At 42.5% G+C, this 23,242-nt stretch overlaps 1 protein-coding gene across 3 annotated transcripts in view; it reads right to left on the bottom strand.

Annotated features, from left to right (window-relative positions):
* nfatc3a (nuclear factor of activated T cells 3a) overlaps positions 1 to 23,242 on the bottom strand; it is a 144,474-nt gene that overhangs the window by 88,666 nt on the left and 32,566 nt on the right. For all 3 annotated transcript variants that reach the window (XR_014601354.1, XM_084065323.1, XM_084065324.1), the window contains exons 2-3: positions 21,470 to 22,649; positions 9,080 to 9,242 (exon numbers count right to left, since the gene is read on the bottom strand). Coding sequence is in view for 2 of the 3 variants with exons in the window: in XM_084065323.1 (XP_083921449.1) it covers positions 9,080 to 9,242; positions 21,470 to 22,649 (1,343 nt within the window). In the remaining variant the exon portion in view is untranslated. The remainder of the gene's footprint in view (positions 1 to 9,079; positions 9,243 to 21,469; positions 22,650 to 23,242) is intronic.

Below are 23,242 nucleotides of genomic sequence, written 5' to 3'. Positions count from 1 at the left end.
AAAATGGGCAAAGAACTAAAGATAAACAAGCTCTGATAGCTCTGAAGGGCTTTAAATGGATACTCGTTAACAAGTCTGAAATACATTACCTGTGTGTGTGTGTGTGTGTGTGTGTGTGTGTGTGTGTGTGTGTGTGTATGTGTGTGTGTGTGTGTGTGTGTACACATGTGCAGGTCTCAGCTCTTGTCAGATGAAAGAGGGGGGGGGGGGGGCTCCAAAGAAAACAAGGTTGTGAACCACTGCTCTACACAACATCTCTTTTCCAAAAATAGCAGATCTACAAGCGTTGCAACACATCGTGAGCTTGTAGATCTGCTAATTTTGCATATTGTTCACCCCCGAATAGGGAAGCTAGGGTTCAAGTGGTTAAAAAAAAAGAGCCCACACACACCCCTATAACGCAAAATGACATTTGGGCGGCCGTGGCGGCGTAGAGAGGCCATCTATGGTAATCAGGAGGTCACTGGTTCGACCCTCGGCTCACCCATCTACGTGACGAAGTGCCTCTGAGCAAGACACTTAACCTCTAACAGCTCCCCACCAAGTGCTCGTAAAAAAAGCAATCTGAGGAAGTCATCCGCTGGGGGAATGCAGAAAAGTCCTTTCATATGGGACCCCAAAAGAGTTTAACCACTTAAACCGCAGCGTCCGTATCGTGGGGAAAGCTTTCACAGATCGACAAGCTCGTTGTTGTGAGCTTTTTCCAGCTAAAGCTTTCTCCACAATAACAGAAAACAGAAAAGATACTGGTATAGAGCCTTGAGGGACTAGGCTCAACCATATGGAGTTTAACTGTTTAATGTTGAATATTATTCACATCCAGTCTATACAGTGTGTCGTGTGTGTGTATATATATATATATATATATATATATATATATATATATATATATATATATATATATATATATATATATATATATATATATATATATATAAAAAAAGTGTGGGTCCGGGGACCCCCAGAACTCCTAGCATACCAACCACTTTAATCCTGTTTCTTGGCTGTGTGTGTTTTCCACTTCCTGTCGGATTTCATTGGATATCATTAGTCATCTGACCGGTTTCATTGGATTTCATTGGATCAAAAGACAGGAAGTGGAACACAGTGAAAAGCCTAGGAAACAGGTGGATACACATGGGCTATTTGAAAATAGCTGATCTACAAGCTCACAATATAAGTCAGGTTGTGACGCGTTGTGAGCTTGTAGATCTGCTATTTTCTAAATTGTTTAAACAATATTGAAAATAAACAAAGTGGCATAAATTAAACATTTATTTTTAACACAAATCTGCTGAGATGGGGGTTGGCATAAAATATTTTCAGATGGGGGTCTGTTGTCAAATACATGAATTGAATTTGGGGGGGTCCGTCCTTGACACGGACCACTGATACTAACCAACAGCTTCCCGTAACAGGCCCGCTCATAAGTCACAGCTTACTAACCTAAGCTGCGATGGCAACAATCAAACATCTTAACCCATTCAATCCGGGAACACATCCGTGTCATTTTTTAGATTTGAGCTATAACCATTATTCTATACTTTGGCTATTCAAAAATACCAGATCTACAAGCTCAGGTAACATTTTGAACACAGGCTCATATTGTGGTATTGCTGCTTTTACTTAAGTAAAATTTCTGGGGACTTCTTCCACCACTGCTTGAGTAAATATACTTAGCTACTTTACACCGCTGGTAGCGGACTACAAGCTACGAGGTTGTAGATCTGCTATTTTTGAAAAAACGTGAAAATGTGTGCAAAATTCTTTGAATATGTATTTTTTAAAGCGAACATTTGTAACTCAAATCTTTGCTTCTGGGGGGCACCTGGTACAAAATATTTGACAAATGTTCGCTTTAAAAAATATATATATTCAAAGATTTGCATACATTTTCATATTTTTTCAAAAAATAGCAGATATACAAGCTCGTAGCTCGTAGCGTGGCACTCGGTGCCACGCTACGAGCCTGTATATCTGCTATTTTTTTAATAGCCAAATCAATCTTAAAATCACACAACAATATGCGTTCCCCGGATTGAACGAGTTAAACCCTCCAACTTCTTTAGCTGAGCTGCTAGTAGACACAATGTGTGGGGAACTAATCCTATAGCCAAACAATTCCCCTCTGGGGGTGAGGAATGAGGGCAGGCGCGTCCAATGCCTGGCTGCTCAAATTTGACAGCTAAATTATGCATCGTCACACATGGCCGGCGTAGAATCTGGGGCTAACTGCGGTCGAAACGGTTAATCATTGGCAGGGAGAGAGAGAGAGGAGATATGGGAGCAAGGGCTGCATGACTGACTGGACCGACTCAGGAGAGAGAGACGAGGCTATGCCCGCAACCAGCGGTGTTAAAGTAGCTGAGTATATTTACTCAAGCAGTGGTGGAAGAAATACTCAGATATTTGACTCAAGTAAACAATACCACAATAAATAAAATACTCTGTTACAAGTAAAAGGCCTGTGTTCAAAATGTTACTTGGGTAAAAGTACTAAAGTATTGGCATCAGAATATACTTAAATTACCAAAAGCAAAAGTACTAAAATGTTTGAAACTAGCAGATCTACAAGCTATGGTAAGCATTTCAGCACGTGGGCAGGAAACAGGGTTCAAATCCGGGGTACAAGAGGCAAGTTACATAGTGCAGCTTTAAGCCATATGTTTAACTTCCACTATAAGAAAATAGCCAATCCAAAAACTCGCAATTTTAGTTTTTATGTTAGTACTTTGTTTGTACTTTGTTAAGTATATTTTGATGTCATTATCTTTGTACTTTTACTCAAGTCAAATTTTCGATACAGGACTTTTGACTTGTAACAGTGATTTACTTTGGTTAAAATAAGTGTTAAATAGCTCTATATTAGAGTGTTTGTTCAGTAAAAGGAGTCTCCATGTCTCTCCAGCTCTTTATCAAACAGAAAATGTATTTTCAGTGCTCTCTCCTGATTGGCTTAAATTGTGTCGCCTACCTGAAAATGTATTTATATTCTGTTTACTAAAGAGCTGGAGAGACCCCTGTGACTGAACAAATGCTCTGTAGCAATGATTACTATCAGAGTATACAATATAGTACTTTAACCTTTTAACAAAAAAACTAAAAAATACCCCAAAAAATCACTTATCCTACCTTTAAGTAAATAATCTGAGTACTTCTTCCATCACTGGCTATAGTATAGCGGTCAGGGTTTCCTCAGTATATTTCACAGTGAGTTTCTGTGATTTGACCTTTCAAAAGACATTTCACGCGAGCTTGCTAGTTGTGCAGATCGGCGCCTAACGAACACCATCCGTGCTTTTTGAGCCGCCGTTCTAAAAATGTTCTGCTGGACTCCAGCCAAACAAGTTCCTCCAGCACTTGGGAGTGGAAAAGTGGTTTATAGCTTTTACCCTGGAGTGACTTCAGGTCAGCATCTACAACATTGGTTCTCAAAGTGGGGTCCGGGGACCCCCAGGGTTTCTTGGGGGATGTACCAGGGGGGTGCCCAGCAAAAGTAGTTGATATAGCGTCACAATCATTTTAACCACTTTAACCATTATGTTATACTTTGGCTATTCAAAAATAGCAGATATACAAGCTCATAGCGCAGCACCGAGTGCCGCGCTTAGAGCTTGTAGATCTGCTATTTTTTGAAAAATCATGAAAACTTGTGAAAATCTTTGAATATACAGTATATATATTTTAAAGTGAGCATTTGTAACTTAAATCTTTGCTTCTGGGGGTCCCTGGAACAAAATATTTTGAGAGGGGGGGTCCGCGGCCAAATACATACCAATGTGGGGGTCCTTGACATGAAAAAATGTTAGAACCACTACCATAGGTATCACCACCAGGCAGGGATACGTATCGCCATACATTGATTTTGAATCGTGTTTATTTCAAGAGCTCAGACACACCTTATGTGATGTTTATTTTTCAAAACTGCATCACACGCACACACAGCATTTCCTGCTGTATCAATACAGTAGCCTCTGTATCGACACACACAACATGAAGTGAGTCATTAGGGTATTAGGGCTAGGCGCTCGGGTGGCGCAGTGGTAAAGTCACTGCCCACCACCACGGAGGTTGTGGGTTCAAATCCACCGAACACAATTGGCCCGTGTTCGGGTGGGGAGGGTGATATTAGTCATTGCACGTAGTCCTACGAGCTGGGGCAGCACCTGTCAGCGGGGAGTGTCGGGCGGGAGGAGTAGGATGAAGTTTTATAATATCATAATGTATATCTGAAAAGTAACTAGTAACTAAAGTTGTCAAATAATTGTAGTGGAGTTAAAGCACAATATTTGCCTCTGAGATGTAGTAGAGTAGAAGTAAAAGTAAAAGTATTGAAAATTGGAAATAGTCCAGTAAAGTAAAAATACCTAAAAAAAAAAAGTACAGTACTTGAGTAAATGTACTTACGTTACTTTACACCACTGGTTCTAAATGTTTTTTAGATATATTTTTGGTTAATTACCCAGCCCTAATGAGGAGGAAATATCACAGCGTGGTCAGAACCACGGTGCAACTTCAGACAGGTCTTATGGGCAGTTCTATTCAGGCCCATTTTCTGCGTCTACACTCTGGAAGCCAAGTTCCTTTAGAAGCCATCTGGCTCTGGACTGGATAGCTGACCGACCGGCTATTTACATGCTTCATTTTAATAGTTTATTTTACATGGACGGTTTGCATAAATCCATGCTTATTCCAGAGTTGTCCAAAGGCGCTGCTTTCTATGTGCATGTATGTCCCTCATAGATGATCAGCTGAGCACTAAACCTAACTGGAACTCAAACACACAATGCACAGATGTGCTGAGCTGTTGACAGCTTAAAGGAGGAGTTCACCCAAAAAAATGACTTATTTTCTATCAATTGCACACCCCATGAAGCCTTGAATTCATGGATTTGTTTTTGTTTTTGTGGCATTCCTAAGCCAATAATTTGATGACCGGGTGTGTATCCGGTAGGAGACACAAAAAAAAAAGTATCAATACTGCAATGTAGAAGTGCTCTGTTACAAGTGAAAGTCTGGAATTCAAAATCTACTTGAGTAAAAGTACAAAGGTTTTGGTATCAAAATGTACTTTATAGTGTCTATAGTCTATAGTGAAAATAGCAGATCTACAAGCTCACAACGCGTCGCATCGCAACGCGTTGTGAGCTTGTAGATCAGCTACTTTCAAATAGCCTAGGTATAAAATAGGGCTGAAGTGGTTAATGTATGTTTTATTAATGTAATAATTCATATCTGCAAATAAACTAGTAAATTAAGTTTTCAAATTTAATTTACCTTGTATTTAACTTTTTTACCTTGTAAACCTGTGATGTGACAATAAAACTGATTCTGATTCTGATTCTGATTCAAATAATTGTAGTGGAGTAAAAGTACAATATTTGCCTCTGAGATGTAGCGGAATAGAAGTAAAAGTATAGACAACTGGAAATACTCCAGTTAAGTAAAAGTTCCTCAAAACTGTACTTAAGTACAGTCCTTCAGTAAATGTACTTAGTTACTTTACACCATTGATTTATACTTACAGTAGTTGGGTTGAGTAGGTGAGTGTACGTTTTATTGTAGCTTATTCTTATTTTCTATTCGCTTTATCCATTTATACGTTGGCTATTCAAAAATGGCAAATCTACAAGCTCACAGTGCAAATTTAGTATTTAAAAAAAGTAGGGCCGGGACTTTATCGCGTTAATTTCGATCAATTAATTACAGAAAAATTATCGCGCTAAAAAAATTAACGCATTTTAATCGCACCCGTTTTTGCACCGCGGAACGTTTATCACTGGACGAGTTTCAGACGGACCGCTTATGCCAGCGCACCAAGCTGAAACGACGCAAGCTTATCTAGCTGAAAGGACGTGGTTCTCACTTCTCAGACAACAACAAAGTTGACTGCAACCAGCACAGTGCATGAGCACTGCTTGATAATGTTGGCTGGGCATAAAATCTGTAATGGATGCCCCCCCCCCCCACGCGCGCGTTTGTCCCGTTTAGGGGGGTTGGTGGCGGTAAGCTGGGGGGGGGTGCATGATGCGGTGCGGATCACATGCGCGCGATTTTTATTAATAATTAATTAAACTACTATAAAACAACAGTAACAACAACACAATCTACCAGCCTCGAGTGGTGGAAAATAGCAGATCTACAAGCTCACTATGCCTTGCGCTTGTAGATCGGCTATTTTCACATGGTTACCACCACATGTTTTATTATAATAATCGAAATCTACAAAGTAACTAGTAACTAAAGTTTTCAAATAATTGTAGTGGAGTAAAAGTACAATATTTGCCTCTGAGATATAGTGGAGTTACTGGAGTAGAAGTAAAAGTATTAGAAATTGGAAATACTCGAGAGTCAAGTGCAAATACCTCAAAATTGTACTTAAGTACAGTTCTAGAGTACATGTACTTAAATACGTATGCCAAAATCCATTTAAAAAAATAGCTTTTCACTGTTTTCAGGTCAAATATTGATATGCGATTAAAATGCGATTAATTGCGATTAATTAATTACAAAGCCTCTAATTAATTAGATTAATTTTTTTAATCGAGTCCCAGCCCTAAAAAAAAGTGTATGACACCAGTGCAGTAGTAGTGAAGTGTAGTAGATGCTAAACTTGCAGACCCGACGTGGCCTCCCATTTGTTCATGCCGATCAATCCATGTTGATTTCTAAGCTCCGCCATTGCTGGCTGTCACAACAATGGCCATCTACCGCACGGTGGTGAAGGCCTCCCTCCCATCATTTTCACAAAGGAACTGGTAACTGTAGCCGCTGAAAAGCCATGAAATATTCACTTGGCTGGACTCCCGGGCTTGGTGAACAGTACTGGCTGCAGCCTGGCTCACCTGGGCTCACTTCAGCTGCTGCTACTATCAGGTGACACAGGAGATGACCAGGCTACGGTGACACAACCTCAACAGCCTGACTGAAGCTTGACCTACTGTCTGTGTGGTGGAAGAAGTACTCAGATTTGTTTCATTTTAACCCATTAAGACCTGAGGCCGCGTCTAAAAAAATTCTAAATCCCCCCCCCCAAAAAAATCGGAAAAAAATATAAAAATATATTTTTCACGGTTTAAAAAAAATAGCAGATCTACAAGCTCGTAGCGCGGCACTCGGTGCCGCGCTATGAGCTTGTATATCTGCTATTTTTGAATAGCCTTAATGGGTTAACCACTTTATCCATTTATATGTTGGCTATTCAAAAATGGCAGATCTACAAGCTCTTCAAGCTTGAAAGATTTTGAAAAATATCGAAAATGTTCGGAAAATCTTTGAATAATTTTGATGATTTTTCATTTTTAACAATTCTCTTCTGGGGGTCCCTGGCAGAAAACTTTTCAGATGGGGGTCCGCGGCCAATTACATATCAATTTGGGGGTCCTTGACACGAAAAAAAGTTTGAGAACCACTGGTGTAAACATTGATAGTAGCCTGTCAATCAGGCAAGCGTTGCCATAAAAACCAGGACACCATTGTGTCAGGGTGTCGTGGTTCAGGCCGTCTCCTCGTGTCCCCACTGGTCAAGGCCTGACGCACTGTTTGCTGGTCCCTTGGTTGCCAGGGCGAAGGCTGCGGTTATGTCATTAATGCGATGGGTGCTGCTGGGTGCTGCGGACACCAGCTCCCATCAGGAGTAGTGCAAGGTGAGCATCGTGTTAACAAGCAGCTTCATTAAAACAACATCTCTGGTAATCTGATCCTGCCCTATGGTGGATTATAGCTTACCTTATGACATCGGTCACTGCGCTGTTTGCTTACAAAAGGAAGTGGGGGCAAAGTGTCATGGTTTTAAGCGGCCTGGTAAAGCACTAGTTGCCACATCCTTAAGCAAAGCCTATTTCTAACTTTATCTGGAATAAGGCCTTTCTAAAGCTGGGGTTAAACACTACTCCAGCGGCTTTAAAATCTTAACCACTTAAAACCCCATATGGGTAACCGGAGTCCCTCAGGGCTCAATACTAGTGTCTTTTCTGTTTTCTGTTATTGTGGGGCAAGCTTTGGCTGAAAATAGCCGATCGATAAGCCCACAATGCGACGCATTGCGTCGCATTGTGGGCTTGTTGATCTGCTATTTTCAGCGAAAGCTTTCCACACAATACCGATGCTGGGGTTTAAAATCGTAAACAAAACGTACAGGAGAATCCAATCAGAGTCACTTCTCTCTAACCTTAAACGTGAACACACTGCAAGACTTGAAAATAATGGTGCATCACACACTATAGGATTATATATAGATTATTGGGCTTGCCGTAGCAATGCAGCACCTCACGTGATCACATGCGGAAGAAGATGTAAACACCGAGCCGGTTATGCTTACAGTGGTTAACGGACCAACATATAAATGGATAAAGTGGTTAAAATGATTGTAATCATATACTAACTACTTTTTTTCTGGGGAAGCCCCCCAGTGTTGATTTCGTCGACTAAAACTATGCGAAAAATGTTCGTCGACTACCTTTTTTCACTTACGAAAACTAAATAAAAACTAAGCTATGATGACTAAAACTAAGACTAAATATATTGACAATTTCATCAACAAATAAAAACTAGACTACAATGTCAGGGAGGGACTAGTGGAGAAGAGATCCAGTAGAACAAACTGTTGCGCTCAGGTGTATATACAAGCTCACAACGTGTCGCAGCGCGACACGTTGTGAGCTTGTAGATCGGCTATTTTCAGCATTCAACCAAGTGTAAAATCAGCCATTACGACACCATCAAGGCACCGCCAAAATAGATTTTAGTCGACTAAATCAACTGTTGATTTAGTCGACTATAATCTTAGTAGATTGAGTCGACTAACAGTAAAACATTTCAGATGACTAAAATATGACTAAAACCAAATGAAAGACTATGACTGAATAACAATTTGCTGTCAAAATCAACCCTAGAACCCCGCCTCCAAGGACCCCACTTGAGAACCCCTGCTGTAGTGTGAACTAGGCTTAAATATAAGACATCTTCAAGGTTGTAATGGTCTTCATACGTGGGGGAAGTTCAGCAAGAGATTTGCAGCGTCTACACACAGAGGAGGAGGAGGAGGAAAGAGGTGAATCTTCATCATTAAGGTCGTTACCTTGACGATGGGATGGCCGCCAGTCGATGCCTTTACGGCTCCTCGGCTGCCCTCCGTCTCGTAGTGGGCCCGGTGGTGAGCCTTGGGGTGCACCTCGATCTTCAGCTCATACTGGCCAAACTGGCTGGGCAGCGGCCAGTCTAAAGGCGGCAGCGAGGATGTTCTGTAGGGAGACGACACACACACACACACACACACACACACACACACACACACACACACACACACACACACACACACACACACACACACACACACACACACACACACACACACACACACACACACACGCACGCACGCACACACACACACACACACACACACACACACACACACACACACACACTTACTTAGCAGACCTTTGGGGAATGTATATTGACACATTCATTCCCTATCTCCTTACTATAAGCCTAACCTTAAAGAGATAGTTCACCCCCAAAATGACTTTTTTTTCTATCGATTAGTCACCCCATGGAGACTTGAATTCATGGATATTTGTTTAGTTTTTGTCGCATTCCTAAGCCAATAATTTGATGACCAGCGGACCGGTAGGCAGTGATTCCGGTAGGAGACACAAATTAGACTCTTTGTGTCTCCTACCGGAACCGCTGCCGATCAAATTATTGGCTTAGGAATGCGACAAAAACTATACAAAAATATCCATGAATTCAAGTCTCCATGGGGTGACAAATCGATTGAAAAAAAGTCATTTTGGGGGTGAACTATCCCTTTAACCCTAAACTGAACCATAATATCCCTAACACTTTCCCTATCTCTAACACCAACCCTATGAAATTCAGTAAAACAATCTATTCAGCAAATTTGGCCATATTGGGGGCAATTTTGTACCCAAATATGGCCTAGGTCAGGAACGCACGCACGCACGCAAAAGCAAACACATGTTGACTGTGACATTTTACACAATAACAATGCCATTAAAATACAACTCACAAGTTTGAATGAAACCAGTCAGTGTAAATGTTTGTGCTTGTGGTAATCAGTAGCTGTGAAGATCATAATGCTGTGTTCACACTGCCAGCTACAAAACATACAAAACTACCAAGCGATGCAGTGTATCTGTCGCACAGTCACTGTTGAAGTGTTGATCAACACGCGTGTTGACGCCATCATGCGTGCGTCAGACGAGAAAGAAAAACATAAAAGGAAAATAAAGCCTGGGGCTAAAAAGAACATGGAACTATAGCGGACAGAAATAATTAGTTTCCCCCCCATTACAAGCGGAAATTGTGTGGAGAGCGAAGGTGAGTGGAAATGGTTAAACAACACTTTTGTAGCTTTTGTCTTTTGTTTCAAGTTTTGGACTAAAATGTATAGATCTTATCATATCTATCTTATAGAAAAGAAAGTAACATGTTTTTCAATTATAGTAATTCTCACTGGAGCAGTTGAAGTGAGTGATATTCATTTGTTAAATTAAGTGTTAACTACTATAGCTCTATATTCGGATATTAAATATTGCTATAGAGTGTTTGTTCACTAGCATTGGTCTCCCTGTCTCTCCACTCTCCAGCAACACTATAACATTGAAGCTGATAAATGGGTTCTCTCTCCTGATTGAATGAAATTGGTGACCCCCCTGAAGAATGTATTTTCTGTTTTCTAGTCAGGCAGAAACCTCTCAATATTTCAACTTTTTGTGGTTATTTTGTCCGTAAATGAATGCCCTACTTCGTCATAAAAAAAACTAGCAAAACTAGCTGATCTACAAGCTCACAACGCGTCACATCACGGAGCTTTGTGAGCTTGTCGATCGGCCTTATTTTTGGTTACATTTTTTTGATAAATGTTAAAAGTAATAATGAAAGTGGTGTGTGTCTGTGGGTTTTTATAAATATTGAACCAATAAAAAGTATTAACAAGAGCTTGTGACAAAACAATAACTACATACTGTAGGAACACATGTTTGTCACAATTTTGGACATACAGCACAACGCGTCTACCTGCCAGCGACGATATTTGAAAAGTGAAAATAGGCAGTATAGTAACCTTTTATTAAAGGGGGGTCTTGGCGTGTGTGGTCTCAGCAGACAGTGAATCATGGGAATGCCCACATACATTAACCTTCCTCTGAGACTGTCACACGTGTAATAGGTCATGTCAGGATTTATCGGGTGAATCATTTTCAAGAGGGACTTTTCTACCATGAGACTCTGCTTCACTACGAAGGCCTGTGGGAATGGCTGGCTGCACTGTACCAAGTGTTGATTGATCATTGAGTGGTTGAGTGTGCGTGTGTGTGCATGCGTGTGCGAGTGTGCGTGTGTGTGTGTGTGTGTGTGTGTGTGTGTGTGTGTGTGTGTGTGTGTGTGTGTGTGTGTGTGTGTGTGTGTGTGTGTGTGTGTGTGTGTGTGTGTGTGTGTTTGTGTGTGTGTGTGTGCATACACGCGCATGCGTGCGTGTGTGTGTGTAAGCCTGTGCTTGCCTCGCGCACACAGCCACACACACACACACACACACACACACACACACACACTCGTGTGCGCGCGCGTGTGCATGTGCATGTGCCAGTGTTGTGTGTTTTTCCTTCTTTTTTTTATCTGTGTAGTCCACAATCATATTTGAACAGCTGCAGTCCAAAATAAAACACTCCACAGCACCTCTCCAAAGAGAAAGTGTTTCTCTGCTCTGTTGGACTGATCCAATATTCCAGTTACAAACTGTCATTTCAAACATCAGTATCAACAATGATCACCAGTCAAATTATGACACTATTTCTTATCGTTATGAATCTTATATTGAAATTGCCTCGAGCCGTGGTTCTCAAAGTGGGGTCCGAAGACCCTTGAGGGGGTTCTAAATGGACCCTTTACAGGTCTGTAACTCTGAGAGTGTACAAACATGTACAAACATTTGTACACAAGAGTTATGGAGATGCTTGAAATCAAAAAGTTTGAGAACCACTGGCCTAGAGTGTTGGTTCTCAAAGTGGGGTCCAGGGACCCACATGGGTCCTTGAGGGGGTTCCAGGGGGTCCCCAGAAAAAGTAGCTAATGTAGCATCACGATCATTTTAACCACTTTATCGATTTATACGTTGGCTATTCAAAAATATCAAAAACGTTTCAGGTTGGGGTCCGCTGCCAAATATATATCAATTTGGGGGTCCTTGACATGAAAAAGTTTGAGAACCACTGGCCTAGAGGATGGGCGGGCGGGCCACCCCACAAACATAACATCCAGACTTGCGAGGCACACCGTTGCTCCGACACACTGGTCAGGGGTGTGCCATCAGAACAGTCACACCAGGGAGTATGTGTGGCTCCCAAGGGCCAAATCGGGGCCTCTTGGGGGCCACAGGCGCACTGTTGCTCCAATCCATACCAAACTTGGCACAAACATTGCTCAGGGGACTGCCATAATCACACCAGGGGCCACGTGTGACCCCCAGGGGCCACAGGCAGACCGTTGCTCCAAACCGCACCAAACCTGGCACAAACATTGTGCCATGTGAATAGTCATTCCAAAACAAAATCTAAATTGCACACATACAGCAGTGTTTAACGCTTCAAATTGACATAATTGGGTGACCATGGCTCTGATAAGTGCATAGGACTGGATTTGAACTTGAAGGCTGCATAGTGGCCTGAAAACCGAGTTCTGTTATACTACCAGGCAGTAGCAGAATAATGTAAGTAATGGTCACACTAGGAATAGTTTTTTTTCCAGAAACAATGCAACAACAAGATACACTATACACAAGGTAGAAACCTCATGTTATGTTTCATTATGACAATGTCACGCAAAAGTAGTGTGAAAATAGCCCCTATGAGAGCTCACAATGTGTCACACAAAGTGACAACAATGACAACACCAAAATAGGGATGCCAGGTTGAAAATGGTCTGTCTACCTTTAGATTTAATACATATTTGTCTCCACCCAGGTTCTTATTTTTCCATTTTTTGAAAAGTAACCGGTTTTGAACAGACCTCCATCCTACAGCGACGATATGTGGCCCCATTGTGAGTAAAAATGAATTATAATAATGATCATCTGTACGGAGTGAGAGAACTACCACTACTACTACTTAACCTTTAGCTAAGTTTGGTTTGGTTTAGTTTAGTTAACAAATGGCTCCATTTAAAGTAACACACAGACCTACTAAATGCACTGTAATGCAAGCTACACTATAAGCCCTGTCTGCTGCTGCATTATTCATGAGCTGGAGCTGTGTGTCGTTGTGTTGGTTAGCACACACTGTGTGTGGTGTGGTGTGGTGTAGTTGCGTTGTTGTGTAGTTGTGTTCGGTGGCACACACACACACTATGTGTGTCATCCAGGTGTTTGCTAACAGTTAGAGAGCACCCTGCTTTTTTATCAGCACAGCAGAATGCATGAGGAGAAATGAAACTCGGTGTGCGTGCGCGCGTGTGTGTATCTGTGTGTTTATGCATACGCAGATGGATTTTGTGGGTGTGTGTACTAGCACAATTATTCACACAGATGTGCGTGTGTGTGTGTGTGTGTGTGATTTAGGCTCATGACTCAGATATGACACATCCCTGGAGGCCGTTGGCAGTGTGTGCTGCTGTCTCACAGGCCAGGAGACAAACCTCCTCTGCTAATAACACTGTGAATTTCACCTCACCTCCACCACTACAGTGCCTTCTTTCACAACGCTATGTGGTGACATCGTTTGAACCCCACTCTTAGTGAAGTGGACCCGGGTTGTCTCTGTACTTGGACCGTCCACACCTTAACTCATTCAGTGCCATTGACGTCACCGACGTCACATTTTTCATAAGCCCAGAGTGCCAATGATGTCGCCGACGTCATAATTTTATAATAATCATGATTTGAAGATTTGTTGCTCCATTCACTTCTTGTTTAACTTCTTACTGAAAAAGGCTGTATCTCGACAAAGTATAGAACAAGATTTAGATTTTATTCCTTAGTCTTAGTGTTTTTCCCCCCCCTAATAAAGTTGTTTTTATATGTTGTTTTCTCATGCCCCCCAGCCCCCATGTATATCATCTTTGGGTACTTATAAAAGCGCTATATAAATTCAAAATATTATTATTATTAACGCTTCGAGGGGTATGATTTTGTAGGGTTTTTTTCTGTTCAAAAACAACAGCACATTAAAAACATGGCAGGTTAGTAAGCAATGAAGCGGCAGCTAATTCAATTAATAATGGCTGTTAGATTTAAGATGTGCCCAGAGCCATGGGTGTGCAATGTGCAAGCATATCCAATAGTCAACACTATTGTCACACTGCACACATTGACACACCTAAATCCAATGCCTGATTTATACAGTACTTGGCTGTGCATCGCACCGGCACACGACTAAGTATAAGTCACCCTTAACGCACCCATTATTAATTTGATTAGCTGCAGCTGCGCTGCTCAGTGCTCACATCACAGTGTACAATAAGGTCAACCGTATGCACCCTGCCATGTTTTGTTTTTTGTTTTTTTTGCTTTCTGTACTTTTTAACATGTACTGGAAAACAAACCTAGAGGGATTCATCTCCATTTAAGTTGTAAAAAGAGTCCCTCTGTTGCGAGAACATGTAAACGTGACATACACGTTGAGTTGAAATCCTGCAAAAACACTATGTATGACAGGTTCGGGTTATTCTTTGTAAAAAATAAAATAAAAAAAAGAGAGGAAGAAAAAGAAGAAAGAAAAAAGGAGACAAGTTTGAAAAGTTCAATCCATCCCTTTCCAAGCCTCCATCAGTGGCTGGCTACCGAGACCCCTCCGCCCCCCCCTCCCCCATCCGTCACTCTGACGCTTGCACTGTGAGCCACTTCAGTTCATACAAGGTCTGCTTGAGAACGACGTAACCATAACAAGAGGAGAGGCTGATTTCTGGAGCAGGAGAAGAAAAAAAATGGGGCTGACAATTTTTTTTTCTTTCCATTTTTTTACTGTTGCTCCTCCTGAATGTAGCTTTGTGTCTCCAAATCAAATTTAAAAAAAGGTATGTTCCGCAGATGACATGGAAATGCCCCTGAAAGACACTTTTAGTTCTGGTTACATGAAGGCCAGTCCATCATGTTGTAGCCAGCGTAACGTTGCACTTGGCATCAGGGAAAACTCCCATCACTGCACTTTTTTTTTGTTGCCCTTTTCATTTTACATATATTGTATTTATACTTTATTAAACCTCTCTTTTGGTTGACTTGATCCAGCTTAAAATGGACCTCTGTGTTCTGGGTAAAAACAAAAGGTTGCAATGTATAACTCCCACAATGAGAGAAGTTGCTCTCAATATGTTATAACCCCTTACGCCTTATTTCAAAAATAGATCATATCTACAACCGACCCAAAATAGGGACCCACACAATGTGGTATAATACTTAATGTTGTCTATACATTAGTATAGTGTAAATCATGCTAAACGGTAGAATCCCATTCCAGCACTTTCCTCTCCGCAGCGGTGACAAAAGCCAGTGGTCCTGAAACCCCCCAAACCCCCCAAATTGACATACATTTGGGACCCCCAGAAGAGAACATCAGTGTTAAACATGTTCTAATTATTTAACATTTTTCATAAATCTTTCAAGATTTTTCAAACACTTTAAAAAATAGCAGATCTACAAGCTCACAAAGCGCCACGTTGTGAGCTTGTAGATGCTGCTATTTTTGAATAGCCGAAGCATAAAATAGGGTTTTAATACCATATTAACACATTTAGGCCGGGGACTAGTGCGGGGACTAGTCCTGGGGGTTCCAGGGGGGGGTCCCCGGACCCCACTTTGAGAACCAATGACATAAGCACTGACCCAGGAAGCGCCGCTTGGTGTGGCTGCCACGGTAACAAGCACGGGAGGGGGGAGGGGTAGGTCAGAGGAAACGTGAGCTGTGTGGCGGAGTATGGGAGGAGGAGTGGGGGGGGGGGGGGGGGGGCAGGGGGGTGGCGGGTTTTGGTGGCAACGTGGCGACCCGTGGCCTGAAATAGCGCAACCTTTCTCGGATGTCCGTCACTGTACTGTGTGTGTGTATGTGTGTGTGTGTGTGTGTGTGTATGTGTGTGTGTGTGTGTGTGTGTGTGTGTGTGTGTGTGTGTGTGTGTGTGTGTGTGTGTGTGTGTGTGTGTGTGTGTGTGTGTGTGTGTGTGTGTGTGTGTGTGTGTGTGTGTGTGAGTGGGGGGTCACAACTGCTTTGGTAACAACCCACTTCTCCTTCCCAACACCACAACACCCCCCCTTTCCACAACTTCTGGTAAGCCAGGTGGACAGAGCAGTGGTGGAAACAAGTAACTAAGTGCATTTACTTAGTTACTTGTGATGATTTTTTTATTTTATTTTCAATACTTTTACTTCTACTCCACTACATCTCAGAGGCAAATATTGTACTTTTACTCCACTACAATTATTAAAAACTTTAGTTACTAGTTACTTATAGATTTTAATTATTACAAAACATACATTAACCACTTCAGACCCATATATATACTTTGGCTATTTTCAAAATGTTTTTTATACATTTTGAACCTATGAAATGGGACATTCTGCAAAATGAGTACTTTTACTTTTGGTACCTTAAGTAAATTTTGATACCAATACTTTTGTAATTTTACTCAAGTACATTTTGAATTCCAGACTTTTACTTGCAACAGAGTGTTTCTACGTTGCGATATTGATACTTTTACTTGGCCCACCCTCCTCTCCACATCTTCTGGTGAAGCCAGGTGGACAGAGCGAGGCCTTGTTTCTATAATGGTGGGAACATTACTGGACCCTACGCTATTTTGAGCCTCCAGTAGTTCCATCTTCATTTCCTGGAACTAAATTGTGTTGCTAAGCAGTATTAAAGCCCAAACTATTATTTGTTTGGTGGATGGTGTCGGCTACCTGGTTATACTTAGCTGGCTGTTACGCATTAGAGCACTGAGCCGTGCCAGATGTTTGATCCCCATTTTTTGAGAGTCCTAGACCAATAGTTCTCCAACGTCTTCGTGTCAAGGACCACCAAATGTGGCCGCGGAACCCCCCCCATCAGAAAATGTTTTGTGCCAGGGAGCCTCAGAAGAGAAGATTTGAGTTAAAAAACGTCAAAATTATTCAACACCTTTCAAGATTTTTCTAAAATGTTCAAAAATAGCAGATGTACAAGCTCGAAGCACGGCAAGGCTGTGAGCTTGTACATCTACTATTTTTTAATAGCCAATGTATAATGGATAAAGTGGTTAAATGATTGTGATGCTGTATTAAGCATTTTCCTGGGGACCCCCTGGAACCCCTCCAAGGACCCCTGGGGGTTCCCGGACCCCACTTTTAGAACCACTGTCCTAGACCAATGATTATGTATGTTTTGGGGCCGGCAGTGGCTCAGTAGGAACTGTAGAGCGGACGCTTTATGTAAAACTAGAAGGTTCCCGGTTCGATCCCTATCTCCCCATAGGTTAGAGTCGAAGTGCTCCTGAGCAAGATACTGAACCCCTAACTGCTCTCAATGAGCAGGTGTTGTACCTTGCATGTCTGTGTTTGTATGGGTGAATGTACTGCACACTGTAAAGCGCTTTGGATTATTTTCCATTTAGGATTTTTGAGGAGTTCAAAATCTTGAAATCAATTTGAAAAACTTTCTCTAATCTCACAGCTTGTAGAACTTCTATTTTGAACTTTTTAGATTTTTTTTCTTCACCTATAATGACATGCCCAAAATATGGACGCCAGGTTGAAAAGTGGTTATAATCGGCTGACAGATGTCTTCATAAGAGTCAAATAATGACCAATATATCGGCCACCTATTGTTTATTGTTTGGGATGTTGTTGGCTCCCTTGGTTATAATTAGCTGGCTGTTAAGAAAGATGTGAGGATGTTGTTTATGGGTCGTTGCTTTGTCTATATACAGATGACTAAAACATAATGTAGTAGCAGTGGGGGCAGCGTTTTTCCAAAATGCGTTAATATAGGATCACAATCATTTTAAACACTTTAACCTTTTATACTTTGGCTATTCAAAAATAGCAGATATACAAGATGAAGATATGCAATTTTGGAAAAATCTTGAAAATGTATGCAAACCTTTGAATATCATTTTTTTATAGTGAACATTGTAACTCTAAATCTTTGCGTCTGGGGTTCCCTGGAACAACATATTTTGAGATGGGGGTCCGCGGCCAAATACATATCATCTTGACATGAAAAAGTTTAAGAACCACCACCCTACCCCACAAATACACTCACGCACGCGGCGCGCACACACGTTATACTTGTGTCTATACTTGTGAGGACATCAACATTGTTACATTTTTTTAGCAATGTTTTAACCCTAACACTAAAGCCTGAGTTACACTTTTGCCCACCGAAAATAGCTGATCTACAAGCTCATTCATTCATACATTCATTCATTCATATTCTACAATAATAGAGAGAACTGTCCCTTCTCCTCAGTGGGTTACGTGCAATGACCCTTGGTCATGCAGTATATGCATGCATATGCAGTAACTGACAAATCATATTTTTCACTTTCCCACAATGTACGGTAAGCCTTTTATTAGCATTAATACCACATTATGTGTGCCCCAAGTCTGCAAGTAGTTGGGTTACATTATATATTATTCTCAAGAAATACAAATATGTCAAACAGGGGTGAGAATAATAAAAGCATGCTTGTTATAAGTGCTGGCAAGAGGGCCCAACTGCATTGCCACAACATGTTTCAGTGGACCTCATTAACCATGGCATCCCTACTTTTGGGCAAAAAGTTCCAAAGTGTTTCAAAAATAGCAGATCTTTTAAAACAGATTAAGTTGCTTGATTCAATGTTTAGATACATATTCATTGTATCAGACACGGCCGCCTCCTACATTCATTACAGTCCATTCAACAAGATTTTTGGGCAGCATGTCCTCCTCTTTTGTCAACCAAAGTGCTCTCAAGACTCTTGCCGGAGCCCTCATTCAATGCCACTAAACTAAGCTTCAGACCTCCCAAAACAAACAGATTTGACTACTTCTCGGCCTAAAGCCCATGACCCAGCTAATTCCAACACATCCAAAGTGAGTGACGCCCACAGCCACTACACTAGCCCATTAAGACCTGAGGCCGATTCTTAAAAATGTTTTCTAAATCCTAACATTTTTTTGTAAAAAAAAAAAAAAAAAATGTTTTCAAGATTTTTCAAAAATAGCAGATCTACAAGCTCATAGCGCAGCACTCTGTGCCGTGCTATGAGCTTGTATATCTGCTATTTTTGAATAGCCAAAGACATCTAAAGTGACACAGATGCGTTCCAGGTCTTAGTGGGCTAGAGACGATCTGGTACTACCCAGTTATAAAACAACCATTTCTCATTCTACTACTCTGCCACCAAAATGTGAAATAACCCCCACAACACCATCCCTTAAAAAATGGCTTCTTTCAAAACAGGCCTGAAAAAACATCTTTCAGGAGACAACAAGGGGAGGTAAACATATTGTTCCCATAGAAAGGAGGGGTCATTCACTGCCAACATTTTTTTTCTTTGTACATATTGTGTTTTGTATGTGTTGTTGATAATGTATTATTATTGAATACAATGGAAACCCTTTGTGGTTCCTACGACCTTTTTTGTGTTATCCTTTTAGCCTTTATGTCTGACTGTACCTTGTGCTGTTGTAGATCTGCTGTACATTTCTGACTAATAAAGTATTCAATCAATCAATCAACTCCATGTGTGAACCATGTATAGACTGATTGGAAACACACGTCCCTGTTCTGTGTCTGATATTGTCCTTCTAATGCGCGAGGGGACCGTAGTTTTTCTAATTATGAACTATGAACACAAAAGCCCGAGTAGACGTAAACACCAGAAATGTTTTAAATTTAAATACCCCTCCAATATACTCCAATATTACTGTAAATTCTGTGTCATGAGGTTGAGCGAGAGTGAGAGAGAGTGTGTGTGTGTGTGTGTGTGTGTGTGTGTGTGTGTGTGTGTGTGTGTGTGTGTGTGTGTGTGTGTGTGTGTGTGTGTGTGTGTGTGTGTGTGTGTGTGTGTGTGTGTGTGTGTGTGTGTGCCATATGTGCCCTGTGCTGATTTATAGCGCTAGGGGCCAGTGCACACTAACAAGGCCATGCCTTCATCTGCTGCACACATTGGAGAGAAGCATGGCCTGTATCCTCTGCTCAATACTGTGTGTGTAGTAAACTGGATTAGACTGTATTACTATACTTGTGAGTGCCAAATGCCCGCAGATGTACATTCGGATATACTGTACATTGTGAGGATACTTGTCCTGCTCCTCACAAGAGAAATGGTTGTTTAAAACAAACAAACAAACAAAGTTGCGTGCACCAAAAATAGCTGATACTGATATACAAGCTCACAACGCGTTGGATGTAGAACTCAAGGCTTTAGGGTTAGGAACGGCAGAAATGCTAAAAATGTAATTAATATAATTGCGTGATAAAATGCTGATGTGTGTGTCCTCGTGCGCGCGCGTGTGTGTGTGCGAATGCCCATGTCCTCCATATACCAGTAATCGTACACAGAGTAGAAGAATTTAGAGGATTGACGATGTAGCCGCGAGGCTCAAAGTTCCCTCGTTACTGAACTCATAACTGGGTCAATAAACCTATTAGTTAGATATAGCGTGTCTGCTCTTTGATACAAGCTGCCTTCAGAGGAGTGTTTACTTGCCATATCAAAAGACTTTTTGAACTTTATGAACACACTTCCAACACTTCCAAGGATGCTGTGTAGCCTTGACCCGCTACGCTAGACCCCGTTATCTATGATATTGGCCCATGCCTTTCTATCTTTGTAGGCGTTGTTCATGCCTTTGATAACTGACAAAAAAGCAGATGAAACAAGTCTTTTGATAACCTCCACACAAGCTTACGTTTTTTTTAGCTTTACACTAACACTCACCTGACCCTGTTCATCGTACGACAAAGTATAAAACGTGGTTAAGGTATGATAAATGATATTTGTTTGTTAAAACAAAAACAAAAAAATTGTTAAAACATTGTAAGCTCTATATTCTGATTGTAATCAATGCTATAGAGTGTTCAGTAGCAGAGGTCTCCATGTATCTCCAGCTCTTTAGTAAACAGAAAATACATGTTCAGGTGTGTCACCAATTTCATCCAATAAGGAGACAGTACCCCACAAAAAAGCTTCCACTTTATAGTGTTCCAGTTCCAATTTTGTCTGCTCCTTTATTTGTTTCCTCACTTCCAATTTCACTTGCTTGTATGAGTTCTCTCTCCTGATTGGATAAAATTGGTATCCTAACCTGAAAATGTATTGTCTGTTTGCTAAACAGCTGGAGAGACAAGGAGACACATCTTGCAAAACAAACATTCTATAGCAGTGATTAACACATATTTTAACAAAACAAAATCACTCTCTGCACCTTTAATATCCATATTGTTCTAGATTTAAGTGTTGTTATTATGTTCATATCATGTTCACAAGTAGACTTTACCTGAATATGGGCGTGTGGCCAGGCTTGGGTTTGTTCCAGGTGAAGTGGGAGGGGACAGAAAGGAACTGCTCCCCCGGGCCGTCCTTGGGTGAGTCCAGATGAGGGGACATGCTGCCCGGCTCGTCCAGCACCATGTCCCCCTTCCCGGGCTGCGCCGACGCCGTCCTGTCCTGGGAGGTCTTCCTGGTCTTGGAGGGGATGTCGGCCTCGGAGGGGCAGCACTGGAAGGGTGACACGGAGGGGCTGCCCGCCCAGGTGTCCTCCGTCACGCTGCCCCTCGGCGAGGGGCCCGGGGTGGGCGTGGGGGAGTGGTGCGGAGACACCGACCCCGGGTAGCAGATGTCGGCGCTGGAGTGGCGCCTCTTGCCGCAGGGCGAGGTGGGCCGCGAGGAGGGCCGCGAGGGCGGCCGCGGGCTCAGCCAGTTCTCGTCCGTGACGCTGGTGCGCGGCGAGTGGCAGGGCGACTGGCGAGGCGACAGGGTGAGCGAGTGGGAGTGGACGAAGGCCGGGTGGTGGTGCTGCCAGTGGGACTGCTCCTCCAGGGTCACCCCTCCCCCGCAGCCGCCGCCGCCCGCCTGAGGGGAGGGGCAGCCCGGGGAGGTGAGCGGGGAGCCCAGGGTGAAGCGGGCGGCCGCCTCGTTCAGCTCCGAGTCCACGTCGTCGTAGACGTGGGAGAAGGACTCGCAGGAGGAGGCGTCGGAGAACCAGCTCCTGGAGGACAGGCTGCTGCAGGGGCTGGGGCTGAGCGAGGAGTCCCGGTACGAGTGGTCCAGCGGCAGGTACAGGTGGTCTCTGGACAGGGGCCGGTCCCCGTGGTGGTAGTCCCCGTCGGGGCCGTTGGCCCGCAGGTCGTCGCTGCCGTCCATCTCCTGCTGGCAGCTGGGCGAGATGGAGGTGATGTGGATGCTGGGGCATTCGAAGGCCTTGGGCGGCCCCACGGGCAGCGAGGCGGGCATGAGGGGAGACGGGCAGTACCTGGAGCCCTGCTGCTGCGTCTCGTAGCCCGGCGGGTCGCAGGCCCCGGGTTTGTGGGGCTGCATACGTGGAGACGCGCTGATGACCTGGGACTGGGACTGCATGCCATGGCGGACCAGGCCCATGGACTGGTGGTTGGTCACCATGGACTGGGGCTGCCCCACGTTCAGTATGTAGAAGGACGTGTTGTCATCGGGCTCCAGATCTGATGGGCACGTGAGAGAAGAAGGGAAAGAGGTCTTTTAGTCTAACTTTAACTTAAGATCAAAATATTTCAAAATAGACGATCTATAAGCTGGAATGTGACGTGTTGTGAGCTTGTATATCGTCTATTTTCGACAATGACACAGTCATATGAAGAAGTATAAAATAGGGCTTAAATGGTTAATATACTATAGGGTCAATTCAAAATCACAACAACAATTACATGTTGCCGTCAGCCTTCAGACAGATGTACTGTAGGACAAGAACAGAACAGAACATACAGTATATCACTTATACAATTTAATTTAGAATTGAGTATAACGTATAAAACAGTATAATAAGCCTCTAGGTCCTAAAATAGAACAGGAAAATGAATGTGTTCCAGTCCTACTATACGTTTCACATCATACAATACACTCTGAATACAACACAATCAGCAGCTGTTATTACAATGCGCACTGAAGAAACACATTGTGGTAATTGAAGATACTTTCCAACAAACACTGAATTCACATTCGAGACATGCCTGATATACTTCTACTGACTCCTCATAACCTTGTTTACACATCATTAAGCAATAAGAAAGGAGAGGCA

The sequence above is a fragment of the Gymnoscopelus microlampas genome (genome assembly GCF_963454915.1).
Source record: "Gymnoscopelus microlampas genome assembly, chromosome: 1".
Classification (NCBI taxonomy): Eukaryota; Metazoa; Chordata; class Actinopteri; order Myctophiformes; family Myctophidae; genus Gymnoscopelus; species Gymnoscopelus microlampas.
Note: the sequence above shows the minus strand (reverse complement) of the source record. Positions and strands in the feature narration are given on the sequence as shown.